The sequence below is a fragment of the Melanostigma gelatinosum genome (assembly GCF_949748355.1).
Source record: "Melanostigma gelatinosum genome assembly, chromosome: 13".
NCBI lineage: Eukaryota > Metazoa > Chordata > Actinopteri > Perciformes > Zoarcidae > Melanostigma > Melanostigma gelatinosum.
In genome coordinates, this window is record NC_136646.1 from 10,750,603 (window position 1) to 10,766,027 (window position 15,425).

Consider the following 15,425-nt stretch of genomic DNA (forward strand, 5'->3'; position numbering starts at 1 on the left):
CGAAGACCAAGCACCGACAGGATCGGCGCTTCTCCCCCATCTCCCGTTTTTTCCCATTTACATAGGGGTTCACCAAGGCACCTCCTCGAAGACCAAGCACCGACAGGATCGGCGCTTCTCCCCCATCTCCCGTTTTTTACCATTTACATATGGGTTCACCAAGGCACCTCCTCGAAGACCAAGCACCGACAGGATCGGCGCTTCTCCCCCATCTCCCGTTTTTGCCCATTGGCTGGTTCACAGAGAACAGTTCTCATTTAGTTAAACTGTGAGCAGAACTATTCAGTCTCATGATAACAATCTGGCCAATGTAGCAACACCGGTCTCTGATGATAACATTATGAACCAGAATAATACACATATGCTCCACATAAAAATACACAAAGTCAAATCATAACACCAAAAACAAAGCTCAAGTACAAATCAGAAGTGAACTTGACAATTTTTATTAAGACTTTATATTAAGAAAAAGTTTGTGGAGAGTATTTTAATGCCCAGTGAAGGCCTTGAACATCCTCTCGCTGAGTGAACTTTAGAATGAACGCCATGTTAATAAAACTCCCTGTAAAAACAGAACACAAACAGAAGGGAAAAGAACATTTAAACGGCTGCATGTGTGGTTAAATATGAACCGTTGATGAATATTCTGTGATGAGCAGTGTGTCTTTGTATCTGCTGTGTTTTTCGCACCAACGCGAGTCTTACTTTCACAGCGAAGAGTACTGGTTTTACTGATGTTTTAGCTGAACAGACAAGAGCAAAAAGTGGCTCAGAAAATGTTCCATACGGTAAGATATAAAATATTTAGAGTAAGGAGTATATGGCATGTTTGGGAATGCAAATACATGTGCTTCATGAATTATGTCAAGTCATCTTTTGGCAGGCACATTGTATACACTGCTAGTTTGATCACATCACCTTACGATTTTGGTCATGAAAACTGAATTAACTTATATGCTAGTTTGGCAGTTATTAGCTCACAAAGTAAAAAAGAAAAGAAAAAAAATCTTCTCAGTCCTGAAGTAGAAAGTTGAACTTTCCAAAGTCAATCTCATTAGGCATGATGAGCATGTCTTCCCTGGCTTTGGCCAGCTTCTGCCTCAGGAAATCTCGTCTCTCCGTCCACTCCTGCAGCTCCTCTAAGCTGTGGGCGTAGTCGCAGCTCACACCGTCAGGACAGCCGTCATCAAACCTGTCAAATATTAACATCATGTACCCAGCTGTTATCACAATGACATAACCTTCTAAAGTCGATATGGCGCTATCAAATCACGCAAAATTGGTATTCATTTGGTAAGTTCAATATGTATTATTCTTCTCTGTGGGTTTCAAAATACACATTTGTGCTGGCACTGTGATTCAAACTCTTGAAATCCTGATCCAGAACAAAAAGGTCTTACTTGGGGCAGAGTTCAAAGCACGGACCAGGGAAACGGTAGCTCCACGTCAGAGCTTCGTCCTCTCCCTCACAGCTGAACACTCGGTCCTTGTGTCTCTCGGTGGAGATGTGCTGCTGCCACTGCCGCTCACCGTTACTGTGTCTACCACACAGACGACAATGGAAGCCATTCTAAAATACACACACACAAATAAAAAAGCATCTTTGTTGTCCTCTTACAGATGCATAGTGTGATAGAGAATTTCCCTGTGCTAGTACATTTCTACTGTGATGTAGTTTATGTGCCTTACTCACTAACAAAACTATATATGTGACATATGATTGTTACCTAGGAGAGTGGTAACAGGACCATATGGGGTATCTTGGGCTTTTGCTTTGATAAGAGGAAGTAACCAAATGGGGGGTGCAGTTTAACCAGAGAATGTTGAGGTGTGAAGATTCTCAGCGATAGGCAAGAGCAATAAAGACGCAGGTCTTTGTGTGACAAAGCTCAGAAGATGAAGGGGATGACTGGAGGGGTCGATGGGGAGCTTGAAACTGCTGATCAATTGTTATCATGTAAATACCTGATGCCCCCCCCCGTGATACTTTAAAGACAAACTTCTTTCCTCAATGTCTCTTGTTTCAGTATTCAGTATTATAGGACTCACTCACAGTAGTTTCTTTCCACCACAATAGTCAGTAATGTGTATGTTTTAGTTTAGTGCAGCCGTTTTTGGTCTTTGACTTTACTGAACTGAACAACAAACTGTACCCACCATCAGTTCAGCATAGTCAGTTGGCATGACGATATATTTCTCTTCTGGGACCGGCTGGGTGAGCATGGCTCCGTCTGCTTGCCGGTTGTGGGCGGTTAATGACAGCCACATGTCATATATCTGCTGCATTTCCCGCACTGCAGGCACAAATAACAAATCCGTCATATAAAGTTAGAGATTTCCATCCCGATTTCTGGCCATTTTAGCAACATTTCAACGCTGTATCAAAGCAGCTCGAGCTTGCAATTAACCGCTACTGGCACAACACATCTGTGACTGAGCGCTCAATGATTGAGTTGCATTGTGGGTAATGTAGGTCCCATGTCCCATATCTTTGGTTCACCATCAATTCTGTGAATCCGACAACGTTCTATTTGTGCAAAGCTAAATCAGTGACACTATTCTAATAACTCACAGTCGTTATTCTTCATATACATCCACATCTCCTTCTCCTCCTGGCTGTGAGCGAAGGTGCAGTTCCCAGAGTAGTTACATTTCCTTTTCTTCAACATCTGGGTGCATATCTGTCAGGAGAAAACCTAACGCTGTTAAACACAGATAACAAAGTGCAATACAAACTTTCAACCGACACCACCACAACAGGCAAACTCACACATTTCAGTTTTAAAAGCACCAGCTATACAAAATACAGTAAACATTAAAGACAAGAAATGCAAGAAAAAGATTGGGGAAGAGCTCATCAGTGTAGGAATGTCGTTGATGGGTCAAAGCCCTTGGTTGAAATATGCTTGTTGTGTTAAAGCGCATAAGCGCAGAGGAGGCACACCTACATCATACTGCACAGGGAAGTTCTTGGCATGTGGCAGTGGTCGGATCTGAACCCATTTACTTCTCTCCAAAGACTTGACCAGCAGGACACATCGCTCTTTAGTCCACCTGAAGGTGACGGCACAAGATAACACAGATACGGCGCTGATGGATCATCTGTGATCATCTGTGATTTACCAGTTTTACATCTAACTGTTCACCGTTTTTATCAAGCAGGCTTGAAAATCTCTGGCTGATATGTAACAGGATCTCTGATAATATGACGAGGATGTATTTATACAGTCGAAAAATAATTCCAAACTTGCACAGGAATTGTGCTCATTATCTTTACTCACGTGTGCCTGGCCTTGGCAGTGCAGTACTTCAGGGCTTTGTCTGGTTCACTGATCCGGCCGTCCCGCAAGCACAGAGCACAGGCAAACTTCATCCTCATGTTCAGACTCTTCCCAACTCCTCCTCCTCCTCCTCCTCTTGCTTTGCTCCCATCACCTCCAGGAGATAGCTGCTTGAAATGATAAATACCAGAATATTATTATATATCATAATAAAGACAAGAGTGATAACATTTCCTCTTCATCTTTCACTTTTCATCTGCCAAAATGAATCTCTAAGATACTTCTTTTTTTTTTCTTTGAAGCATTTATATAAGCCAATAATTACACAAAATGTATAGAAATTAATATAATAAGTTTGACAGTTATTACATCAAAAGCTCTGTAAATTACAAAAGGTGTGAAAAATTCTGTCATTCAGCCAGAAGACCAGCAGTGAGGCGGTGTCACTGCTTCAACATGTGGGTTCATCCCATTTACAAAAACAAGAAGAAACAGAGAGGCTGCTGGACAAGCTGACCAGCAACGAACTGTGACAGCTGAGAAAATGAACTGTAGAAAAAATAATCAAAATGGTTTCTTACTCCATTTCCTTTATGTTTGCTTGCGTTTTGCTCCTTCTTGTCGTTATATTTTGTCGATACTTTCACAATCTCATCAGGGCTGATACCTAAAAATAACACAAGCACATTTTAGGACAAACTGCACAGTCTATTAATATCCTTCATCAGTGTCTGAATAGTTTTATTCAAGAGGACAAATAAAATTCAAACGCTCTTGATTCTATTATTGTTATGTATAGATATATTTATATGTGTCTGGTAGACTGCACCCGTGTCGCGCTGCACCCTCCAGATTCTGAGCTCTATGACGGAGTGGGCATAATAGCAGCTGTCCTCTCTCTGGCAGCCGTACCGGATGGCTTGGCGGCACAAATCCAAGTGGGACAGGACGCCCAGCGGCCGCACCTTTTTGTAGTTCACGCTGTTGGTCCGCACCACAAACGCCAAGCACCTGGCGAGCAAAGACGGAGACATCAGAATGTGTTTACGGTGGAGAGAAAGACGCAAGAGGTATAGAGTTGGCGTATGAGTGAAATGAGCGAGGATGAGGACTCTCAGCGGCACATGTGTTGCAAACACGCTCACTTATTGGCATCGAAGGTGTGGCGAGCATCCAGGTTAGAGCAGCTGGTGTGATCGTCTCTACAGCGCTTACTGATGATTCTAGGTTTACTGTCATAGCATCCCTACAGACAACAAACACACGACAGGACGGAACAAACAAAGACCGTACGTTCAGATATTAAGAGATGACCGTCTTTAACGCAATATTAATGAATACATCTATTATTATACAACAAAAAGCTGTGTGACTGTTCAAGACACACAGGCAGATGAAGATTAAAAACATAGAAACAGCAGTGTGTGGTGTAGCATGCGTGCTTCATGGACAGAACAAACGCTGGCAACTGGTACTTCTACGTTCAATCAATCGGTATGTATAATATTAAAGCAAACATGACATTTGTTTGTATAACAATGATTCATATTATTCTAAAGCTGTATGAGAGCACCAACCTGACAGAGGAACATGAACATGCCCTTGTCTTCCTGCAGAAGGCGGATGATGCTGTTCACAGGGTCCGGTTTTAAACCTGAAGTGTCAAACAGCAGGTTTCGTTGCAGCGTCCCCCTCCGCTCCTCTGTCCAAACGTCAATCTCCAGCTGGTTGTAGGCATACGTGCAATTCTCTCCGTACTTGCACAGGCCCAAATCCCCGGAATTCAGCAGCTCTGACGTGAAAGAAAACACAAGAGCTCATTCTGACACAGTCAGGTTCATCACTCATGTTTATAACAAGTACCCTCTCTAGCTGTTTCCCTGAATTCATGCCTCATCAACAGTTCCTTCACATTCAAATGTTTCTGACCAATCAAGGGTGGAAAGGAAATTGACCTTGTTCACATGAGGAAAATGTAAACGAGGGGTACCGTCCTATAAATCCAAACTGCCTTCCCTGACACGACCACAAAGTATGATGAAACTCAAAGAGACGGTCACCTTTCACATTGTGATCTGCACTCTGATATCAGAGACGGTAAACAGTCCTGCGAAGACTAAAAGCGTGAGCTCATGGTAAAGGGAGTGACAAAAGTTCAATTTACGACGGGATGGGCCTCGTCGAACTGACCTGAACTGCCCCCAACATGCCATGATGTGGTGAGCTCAGTCACACACACACACACACACACACACACGCGCACACACACACACACACACACAAGTGCAATGCAGCTAGAATGACTAAAATTGTTTGTACTACGGTAGTCAATTAACGTATCAACAAAAGTATTCTTTTTGGCATCAGTACTGAATTTAAGATATTTTGTTCATGCTACTATATTGACACCCAGCCCTATGTGCGGAGCCCAAAGAGCTATTGGGAAGTTCACCCTTTTGCACCCTGTGAACAAATGATTAACTATGATTTCCCTCTGGAGATTAGAACCAGCAGTCTAAGCGGGCCATAAAACACAACGGGTTGTGTGATCTCAACCTCGAGTCTGACATCCTGACATCCTGACATCCACTGATCTCTATCTCGCTCCTCTCTTTGCATTCCAACGGTCTGTAAAAGGAATTCGCTCATCAAACACAATAAAACATCCATAGACATTTTCAGGGTTCCCACCGCGACAAAAGTGAAACATTTCATGTCACGTTCAATTTTACCTTCACAATAATGCAGCATTGAATTTGATGAGATAATACTAGGTGAGTGAAAAAGTACCGTTGGCCAGTATTTAGCTGGTGTTTTGGGCTGTTTTGACCCTGGCTTCACATTCATTATTTTCAAACTCTCTCAACAATCATTTTTTCAGGGCAAAACTAATTTTTTCTGGTCATTTCTCGCATTTGTATGTTTTCAAGGACGAGTGGGAACCCAGAAAGGAACTGTGTAGCTACATTTGAACATAAGTCAATTTAGACAAAAAGACTTGAGTTTATTAAAATTTCACACCCGATTAAAGTGTTTTATGCAAACGTACTGTAATTTGCTTATTTTCGACCGCACAGAGACGCACACAAAACAAAAAACACACAACGTGCATTACGCAAATACGTTTTAGCTACATTAACAAGCAATGAACAATGAACGCCGACAGACAATTCACCGGAAGACATCGGCATTCACGTGATATTGAGTTACTTACCTCTGCAAAGTACAAACGGGGCAGTTAAGGAACTCCAGTTAGGAATCTGCCGTACTCTGGTCCACTCTGAAGGATAACCTGCCTTCAGTCTACATAACAGAATGTCTCGCTTACAGCTGTGGACCAGGTCCGGCTTGTGAACAAATGTATATATGCCGTGACCTGAAAACCAAACAGGGGAGGGTTAAAACTTTAGGATTTTCAATAGAACAGGAAAAAGTAGGAGTAGGAGGCACCAGGCATTTTGGTATCTCCACTTCATAACAAAATTATTTTTGCATTTAGGTCAGGGCATTTTGCCCTTTCTACAACGTTAAAAAAAGTGCTTCAGGATGCAGATCAACCCACCTTTAAAGATGCTCAAAACAGGGAATATTAAAGGACATAAACCTGTCTGGATGTTAAAATCAGCAGCAGCATCAGGATCATTGTGGCTTCTTGCTACACTACAGTTAGTTTGAGACGCACCTCTCCGAGGGAAACAGGCCGAGCAGGCCTGCAGGAACTCATGAGTGGAGGACAGCGGGTTAGAGAGCGCAGCCAGCGCTGGGTTCTTCTTCTCCTTTGTTGCCAAGGTGAGAATAAAGATTTCAGTTAATGCCAACAATACAGGCAACCACAGAGCTGCTAACTCAAGCCAGATAATCAAGTCTTACTTTGGAGTTATTCTTTGGAGATCGCATTACTGGAGCTCCAGCAGTTTGAGAGCCTGCGATACCTGAGGAGCAATAACAGAAAATAAAAGGACTAATTATGTGTTCACACTTTGTAGTAAATGGGCTACAACATGTCCACACACAAGTGTGGCCTTTTTTTTAAAAGGGAGAGCGCTTATTTATGGTACAGTAAAATACACTTATTATTTTGTTTATTCTCATTTCCCACTGTACCTGTATCATACATTTCTAGTGTAACTGATTATAAATAATTACGTTTATTCAGATTTGTTTGTGTGTAAATAATCCTTTCTCTTTGAAAGTCCTTCAAATGAAACAATGCGAGAGCAATAAAACCTGCTTTGCCAATAATATAATAAGTCACCAAGAAATCATAATCACCAGTGGAGCTGAAACCGGAGAGCGTGTCGAGGCCCGTTCTTCCCATGGAGATCGCTGGCAAAGCTGCCACAACACCTTCCGCTGAGGGAAACGAGTCCAGGGCATCGAGGGAGTCGAGCGCGCCCGCAGCTTTCGCACCAGTTTTCGGGACGACACCACTCTGACCGCCTGGATCAGATACGGTCTCCAGAGGATCTAGTTCATCCAGCAAATCATCAAGGGACTTCTCACCGGCGTCGAGCTCGGTTTGGGATTTACTTCCAGCAGGACTTGGAGTCGTATCCAAGAAGTCATCCAGGCAATCGAGGCCATCCAGGACGTCCAGCGCCTCGAAGACGAGTGCTACGTCTGTAGCACCAGCGCCACCTCCAAGGCCAGAGGCCAAGAGGTCGTCGAGGGCATCCAGTGTTCCAGCTGTGGTGCGGCACCCGCCACCTGAAAAGGAGTCCAGGGAGTTGAGTTGGCTGACGGCCGAGCTGAAGAAGGCCGGGGGTAGCTGGGGTGTTGGGGCGGGCAGGACAGACGGGACCGTGCGATCGTGGGTCGAAGTCCTGAGTGCTGCCTGGGGGGGGGTCTGGAAAACATGGAGAGAGAAACTGGAGTGAAGATGGATGAAAAAAATAAAAAAAGTGAAATGAGACAGAATGTAAAAATGTGATGCTCAATTAAAGGGTTACATTTGAAGGTTTTGATGAAAGTTGGCTGACAACTGCTGGGCTATATCAACACTATTCTGTTACGTTTATGACAATATTATTACATAAACAATGGATCAAATGACTGAGGGGGACACTCGTGGTGATGACCTCATAGAGGATCATCACCCGACTCAGCAGTTTCCCTCAGCTCTGCAAACCTTGTTTTTCAGCTGATTGCTTTGGTTTTTACCTGATGAACCTGCGGTAAAAATACCTGACCAGCTCCAAAATGGCAGACAGACAATGTTAGCAACTAGCTGGGGAAGAAAGTGCAACATCTAGCTGCTAAATAGCCAAATATTTCCCTCAGGAGTTGGTGGAGATCAACACAGAGCTAAAAAATAGAGTGAATATTGCACTAATATTGGATTAATGTCACCCCTGCAACAATTTGCTAATATACACATCGACTTTACTAGTGAGAATATATGTTTTATGTGATGGATAAGGTATCCAAAGCAAGATTCAACTGAAGTTGAATTTACTGCACTGGAATGAAATAAAAAGTATGCAAGGTTACTTTTTAACAAAACAGTTACTTTGAAAAGAGGAGGGATGTTTTACAAGATGTGTAATCCCCAAACCTTTAAAGACTTGTACAATAGTAATGTATAATTACATGCTCTTCCATTTTAGTCATCCTTACAATCGAGTACACCTTCATTCCCCCATCAGTGACAAAAGTTATTTTCTGGTCACTGCAGGAAAAACGCAGCACAAATGCAGATTTTACCTCAGCTGGCTCCGTCTCATTCGGGAAGCAGTCGAGCAGACTGTCCAAATCGTCTCCCATCAGCTCGGAGTCCTCCAGAGTGTCCACCATGTCAGGTACTGAAGAGGCGGCAGGTTGGCGGCAGGGAGCTGGGGAGGGAATGAAGGACTGAGGCATGCTGGGAAAACTGACTAAGGAGAAGCAGTACGGGATTTCTTTTAGATTTTACTTGTAAATTTCCGATAAATATTTGAAGAACTTTATCAAGCAAACAAAACATGTGTGGAGACATACATGTTGCCTGTATCGTTATGGCAACACAATTCTGAACAAGTCAAAGTGAAGAATTCAAACCTGGTGCGAGGCCACTGAGAGGATTCACACCATTTCCTACATGAGCACCAGACACCTGGAAGTGACGATTTAAAAAGGATTTAAAAAAGGATTTAAGGATTTTAAAAAGCATTTGCAGTAAAATCAGATCAACAATCTGCAAAACATGCATCACACAGATGTTATCATTTAAGAAACCAAAATGTTTGTGTTCGAAAATATATTTTTTTAATTTTAATGTTTGGTGGTGAAAGCTACAGAAAACATTGAACTTGCCTTGATGGCTTCAGCAGTCATGTTTCCATTAGCAGCATGTCTCGTGATATGTCCTCCTTCCTGGGAGAGAAACCATAACAGACTGAATATGAATATCTGCACCATGTCTTCATCGGAGTTAGGCAATACGAGGAAATATGCAGGGAGACAATCAACAATCAGAGAATTTTCTTTACTTTATCTATATCTATATCTATATCGATAGATAGATAGATAGATAGATAGATAGATAGATAGATAGATAGATAGATAGATAGATAGATATAGATATATAAATAAAATAACCTGGGTAACCATTTTTTTAATACTGCATCAATGTGATTTTAAGGTATTCAATTCAGTGGATAATACAAAATTGGTTGTTTTTCAAATAATGTTCAAGTCATGATGTATCACAGTATGAAATGACTTACCGTGATACAAGATAAGATCCACGCCCACCCCTAGACTGCGTCCTATCTCACCATGACAGAGCTGAATTATTTTACTAACCTTCAAGCCGACGTATGGTTTCCGAGTTTTCAGTCCCAGATGGACGGCCAGCTCCTGCGCGAGCTCATTCACCCGTTGGTCCTGTTGAGAGTTAAACAGACAAAGAACGAATGAATACATTGCACAAGCTACAGTACATGTCTGTGACTTGTAACCCATCTAGTACCATCTAGGAAATGTTCCACAGAAGCAGTTTCTCATCTTGTGTCTTGTATTAACTGTTCATGTAAACAATGCTACACTTTTACACATTTTAGCAAGGGGAAACATTTTGTTTTTAAATCTTGAAGGTAATGTCATGGAGATGAGGGTCTTTACGGCTACCAAGCAAACTCCATCCGCAATGAATGCCATGAGCTGTGGCTAAAAGTTTAGCAAACAACGCTTAGGGTCTACAGCTATGCTAACCCTCTGTGAGGCCGAACTTGAGCTAAACGCTAACGTCAACATGCTAACACTATCACAATGACAACGCTAACAGGCAGATGTTGCCTTGGTGAGATGAGACAATGTTCACCATCTTAGTTTAGCATGTTACCATTGTAACACTTGCTGACTAGCACAAAAGACAAAGCAATGAGTACAGCTGAGGTTGATGGGAATGTCATTAGTTTTAGACATACACCAAAGTATTGGACATACTAATTGTTGACCTGCTGGAGAGCCGAGATAAAGTCAGGGGATCACCAAATCCACTCGGACTCATCCTGAAAGGAACATGAATGTTGATTTGTTTTAATCAATGTCTTTGACCTATTAGCGTCAACTCTCTCAATTGTCTCTTTCCTTTACCAGTCGAGTAAGGAGCAGACAGTCGGTGGTGCAGTTGTAGGCCTCCTTGTACTTCCCGAGCTCCTTCAAACAAAGTGCCTTCCTGTACAGCGCCCTGCGGCTTTCCTTACACACTTTCAGAGCTATGTCGCAGTCCTTCACGCAGCGCTCATATTCCCCCTGTGGCAGACAGGAGAGATGATAATACAGGTTTAAAAAGAGCCTCGGTAAGACTGGTATTTTTTTCTAGAAGAAGCCTCATCGTTCAGGTGAGACGGATGGTGAGAAAGAAAAGCCTCCTTTGTAAAGAAATCTGAGTTAATTGTCCATTTATTATTTAGTCCAAATTCTGTCTGGCTGTAGGAATGTGTGTGGAGAGTTTATCTTAAAACCTTTTCTTCCCATCGCCTTTATTAACATTATATATATATATATATATATATATATATATATATATATATATATATATATATATATATATATATATATATATATCCACCCCAAAACAACATTCAACTCTTGTGAATGTAACTCGTGTCTGCGTGTATAAAACCATGCGGTTGTATTCACGTGTTGAAGGAACATTACAGCTTAAACTCGTGTTTTTAGTTTATTTGGACAGGGAATTAGCGTTAGTGGCTGACTTCAGCAAGATATCTCCTTTCAATGTTACCAGAAAACACTGACAGTTAAATTATACACGAGGAGCTCCAGGATGTGTCTCCTATCTTCTGATTACATCTTTACCGTCTGTATATTATTCAACGCACGAGATATGTTCCAATCCATAAATTAAATTTGACCTGCAGTGTATTTACTGCAAATGTAAATACTGTTTTAGGGTGGATTGTCCCACAGCCAGAAATCTAGGTGTAGTTATGGATTCAGACCTCAACCTGAACAGCCATATCAAGACAATTACAAAATCAGCCTACTATCACCTGAAGAATATATCAAGGATTAGAGGATTTATGTCTCAACAGGATTTGGAAAAACTTGTCCACGCATTTATCTTCAGCAGACTGGACTACTGTAACGGTGTGTTTACAGGTCTCTGTAAAAAGTCCGTCAGAAAGCTGCAGCTGATTCAGAACGCTGCAGCTCGAGTCCTCACTAAGACCAGGAGGGTGGATCACATCACCACAGTTCTAATGTCTTTGCACTGGCTTCCTGTCCAACAAAGAATTGACTTTAAAATCCTGCTGTTGGTTTACAAAGCACTGAATGGTTTGGGACCAAAATACATCTCCGATCTGCTGCTACCTTATGAACCATCCCGACCCCTTAGGTCGTCTGGGACCGGTCTACTTTCTGTTCCCAGAGTCAGAACTAAACATGGAGAAGCAGCGTTCAGTTTTTCTGCTCCACATATCTGGAACAAAGTCCCAGAAAGCTGCAGGTCTGCTGAGACCCTCAGCTCATTTAAATCAAGATTGAAGACCTTTCTGTTTGCTGCTGCCTTTAATTGAACCACGTTCAATTAATATATTAATCAATTTCTGCATTTCTGCATTTTACTACTGCATTTTATTTCTTACACTGTTTTTTAATTGTTTTTGAAATCTCCTTTTCTTTTGCCTTATGTTTTGATGCTTTCAATGGTTTTAGACTCTCAAACAGCTTCGTCCACCAGGCTGTTAGGAAGCTGAATTCTCTGAAATCTCTCCCTCCTCTCTTTTAAGACTCCCCATGTCCAACTGCTGCTAAATACAGATTGATAGCTTTTTTTTTTTTTTTTTCTCTTATTATATATATTTATTGTCAAAATGGTTTTTAATGTTTTTTAATCTATTGCACTGTATTCACTTTATATGTTTATGTTGGACTAGAGAGAAACGTCTTTTCAACTCCCCTGTATGTTCAGTACATTGTGGAATTGACAATAAAGCAAACTTTGAACTTTGAACTTATGTGTGTTGAAATGTGCTATACAAATAAACTTGCCTTGCCTTGCCTTACTGTCTTGGGGTTGGTGGTGCAATCCCCGGCATTGTATTATGTGTTGGCTTTCCTCTGCTGCATTATAATAATTTATAGTGAAAAATATTTGATTGAGTCTTTGAAATGTAGCACAAACTATAGTGGACTAACCACTGGTATGATAAGATTAACAGTTGATCCACTGTTAACTGGCTCTACACAATAGATCGGCATTTCCTTCGGGACCGAGTTTGTGCAAAGCGTACACTATAAAACGCAGATCGGCAGAGATCTTTTCCAGACGTGGTTTGTGTGAGAGTAGTTGCAGAATTGCGGCAGTGTATGGTTGATTGAGTACAGCGTAATGTAAATCTCCTTTACTTTTGCCTTTATGCTTTTAATGGTTTCATGTGAAGCACTTTGAATTACCTTGTTGTTGAAATGTGCTATACAAATAAACTTGCCTTGCCTTGCTGTAAGAAATTTGAGCAAAGAACTGTGTGTTCAGTAGATATAATAAAAGTGTTTAATAATTCATAATTAAGAATTCATAATTAGTCAAAAACAAGTGTTTTGGAAATGAATAATTAAGACAAGCATAAAGTGTTCTAGGATTAGTAGCTAACAGTAGAATTTGAGACATGAAGCTGATGCAAAAGTTGAAAAGTCTTATCTATTATATGGAATGTTTATGACAGAGGGATTAAACAATAACTGACAGTCATTGAATGTGTTAGTAAACTCAGGGACAGAAAGGAAGACAGGCGTTTACAGAAGTGCACCTGGAAGTTAGCCAATAGGAATTGGGATAAACGGAAGGGGAGGAGTTTCGAACCAGTCGCAAACCAGTTTTGGTTGAGTTATTATCGCAGCGTGTAGACTGTACAAGCAGCTGGACACGTGGTCCGGCCTCCTCTCTGTGAAGCAGGCTGAAACTTCACATTGCCTTACAACTGACAGATCAGGTTTGGGTGTGGAGAAGCCTTTGTAGTGTCTGTCTGAGCTGCACTCACTGAAACAATCCGTTTGCAAAACGCACACGGCGTGTCAGGAACCTACAGCAGCAGCCGTATCTTACCATGCTGTGGTAGGCAGCTGCACGGTTGACATACAAGCTCTCCAGCAACGCATCTGGGATCTGGATCTCCTCTGCTGCAGCGTAGTGCGAGACATTCAAGCCTTCACTGAACTCTCTCACCGCCTGCTCCCAGTCACTATCTCTGAACGAGGCGTTGCCCTCATCGAGCAGGTTGCACACTAACCGGGTAAGGAAGTCCTGGGAGGGGAGGAAAAAAGAAAAACAATAGGTGTGGTGTGTCCCAAAAACGTTGGGCCCAGTCATGAATAAAGTATATTCAAAAATACCATAACGCCCACAATATTGGTTGTTGTAAACATTCGTCCCATTCATACTGGCCCTGAAGTGATTCCTGATGGGAATGTCATTGGTTTAGCGAGTGTTTAGTCATCACCACAGTCGTTAAGATACATCGTCTGGAAACCATGAATGCCTGTACAAAATTTAGCGCAAATCCATCAAACAATTTTAAAAGACATGTCACTTAAAAATGTAATTATCAACTTTATGGTGGCTCTAGAGGAAATATCAGTAAGATTCATCCTCTGGGGACAATAAATGTCGGTGCAAAACTTCATGGCAATCAATACAATAGTTATGGACAGGAAGAATGATTACAGCAACCAGTATATCTTTCTGAGTGAGCATTAAGAGTATTAAGTATTAATTGCCCAGTCTTTGATTGTACATGCAGCCAGGAATGAACTTAGAGATGTTAGGAGAGAAAAGACGAAGGAACTTCAGTGAGAAATAAAAGAGAGAGCACAGTGAAGGGTCTGGGATTTCAGCAACTAATGAACAGCCGATTGTCGATCATGATGTGCATAAAACCCAAAGCTAAAGAGTGAAGAGACAGTGGAGACAGACATAATACAGTATTTGTAATAACAGGTGGTACCTGGTAGCCCTCAGGCTCTGGATAAGACAGGGAAGACCTAGAACACAAGATGTAAACTTGCTTAGAAAAGTACTGAGACAGCTGGTTATCGAGGATACGAGTCATTCATGGCCATGGTAGGTTTCACTTTCAGTAAGGGTGAAATCAAACAAACAAAAATGCATCTCACTGTATAAATTTCAGAGAGGTCCTTATCTCTTCTTTGCGTTTCTGTCTGGCAGGGTCCATGCTTGTTATCTGGGGAGAAGACAAACAGACCACAAGTGAATTTAATAACCAAGACCGCCCGATGTTGTGTCGATAGTGCCGGTGAGCTGGTGTACACCCACTTCCTTCGGGAGCAGAAAGCAAGAAACGACCAGCTTTGTCACCTCGTGCAAAGACACACTTACCGAGGCCGGGCTTCGTGTTCATTCCGTATTTAATAACTGTATAAACATCCAACACGCAAGCCCCTGACCCCCGCACGTTTCCCTCGCTATCATAGCGCGAGTGTGGCCCAACTTCAGACACACCTACCTAAAGAATTAAGGAAGTTCATTGAACCAAATAGAAGTTGGAAGCCATTTAGTGTCCAATGGCGGAAAGACGGAGAAACTGTCTGCCGCCGAGAGCTCGAGCCGAGGAGGAAGAGACCCGTCGAGGCTCCGTGTTTGACTTCAGCCCCCAGTTAAGTTTCGATTCCCAGCAGCAC

At 42.0% G+C, this 15,425-nt stretch overlaps 1 protein-coding gene across 5 annotated transcripts; it reads right to left on the minus strand.

The window, feature by feature from the left end:
• Nucleotides 1–480: 480 nt before the first annotated feature.
• LOC306787536 (zinc finger CCCH domain-containing protein 7B-like) lies at nt 481–15,425 on the minus strand. 5 transcript variants are annotated; one of them, XM_079282704.1, is made up of 23 exons: nt 15,251–15,425; nt 14,901–14,968; nt 14,732–14,768; nt 13,834–14,031; nt 10,857–11,015; nt 10,065–10,145; nt 9,573–9,632; nt 9,318–9,372; nt 8,985–9,112; nt 7,554–8,127; nt 7,152–7,213; nt 6,964–7,057; nt 6,496–6,657; nt 4,859–5,073; nt 4,427–4,527; nt 4,111–4,292; nt 3,863–3,948; nt 3,282–3,451; nt 2,949–3,054; nt 2,573–2,681; nt 2,158–2,294; nt 1,401–1,570; nt 481–1,192 (listed from the first exon to the last, which is right to left on the minus strand). In XM_079282704.1, the coding sequence occupies exons 2-23, from the start codon at nt 14,957–14,959 to the stop codon at nt 1,012–1,014; spliced, it is 3,126 nt and encodes a 1,041-aa protein (XP_079138830.1). In that variant the 5' UTR covers nt 14,960–14,968; nt 15,251–15,425; the 3' UTR covers nt 481–1,011. The 5 variants fall into 5 exon arrangements, with proteins under 5 accessions (XP_079138830.1, XP_079138829.1, XP_079138827.1 ...); XM_079282703.1 differs by having other exon boundaries at nt 3,282–3,448; nt 8,985–9,154; XM_079282701.1 differs by having other exon boundaries at nt 8,985–9,154.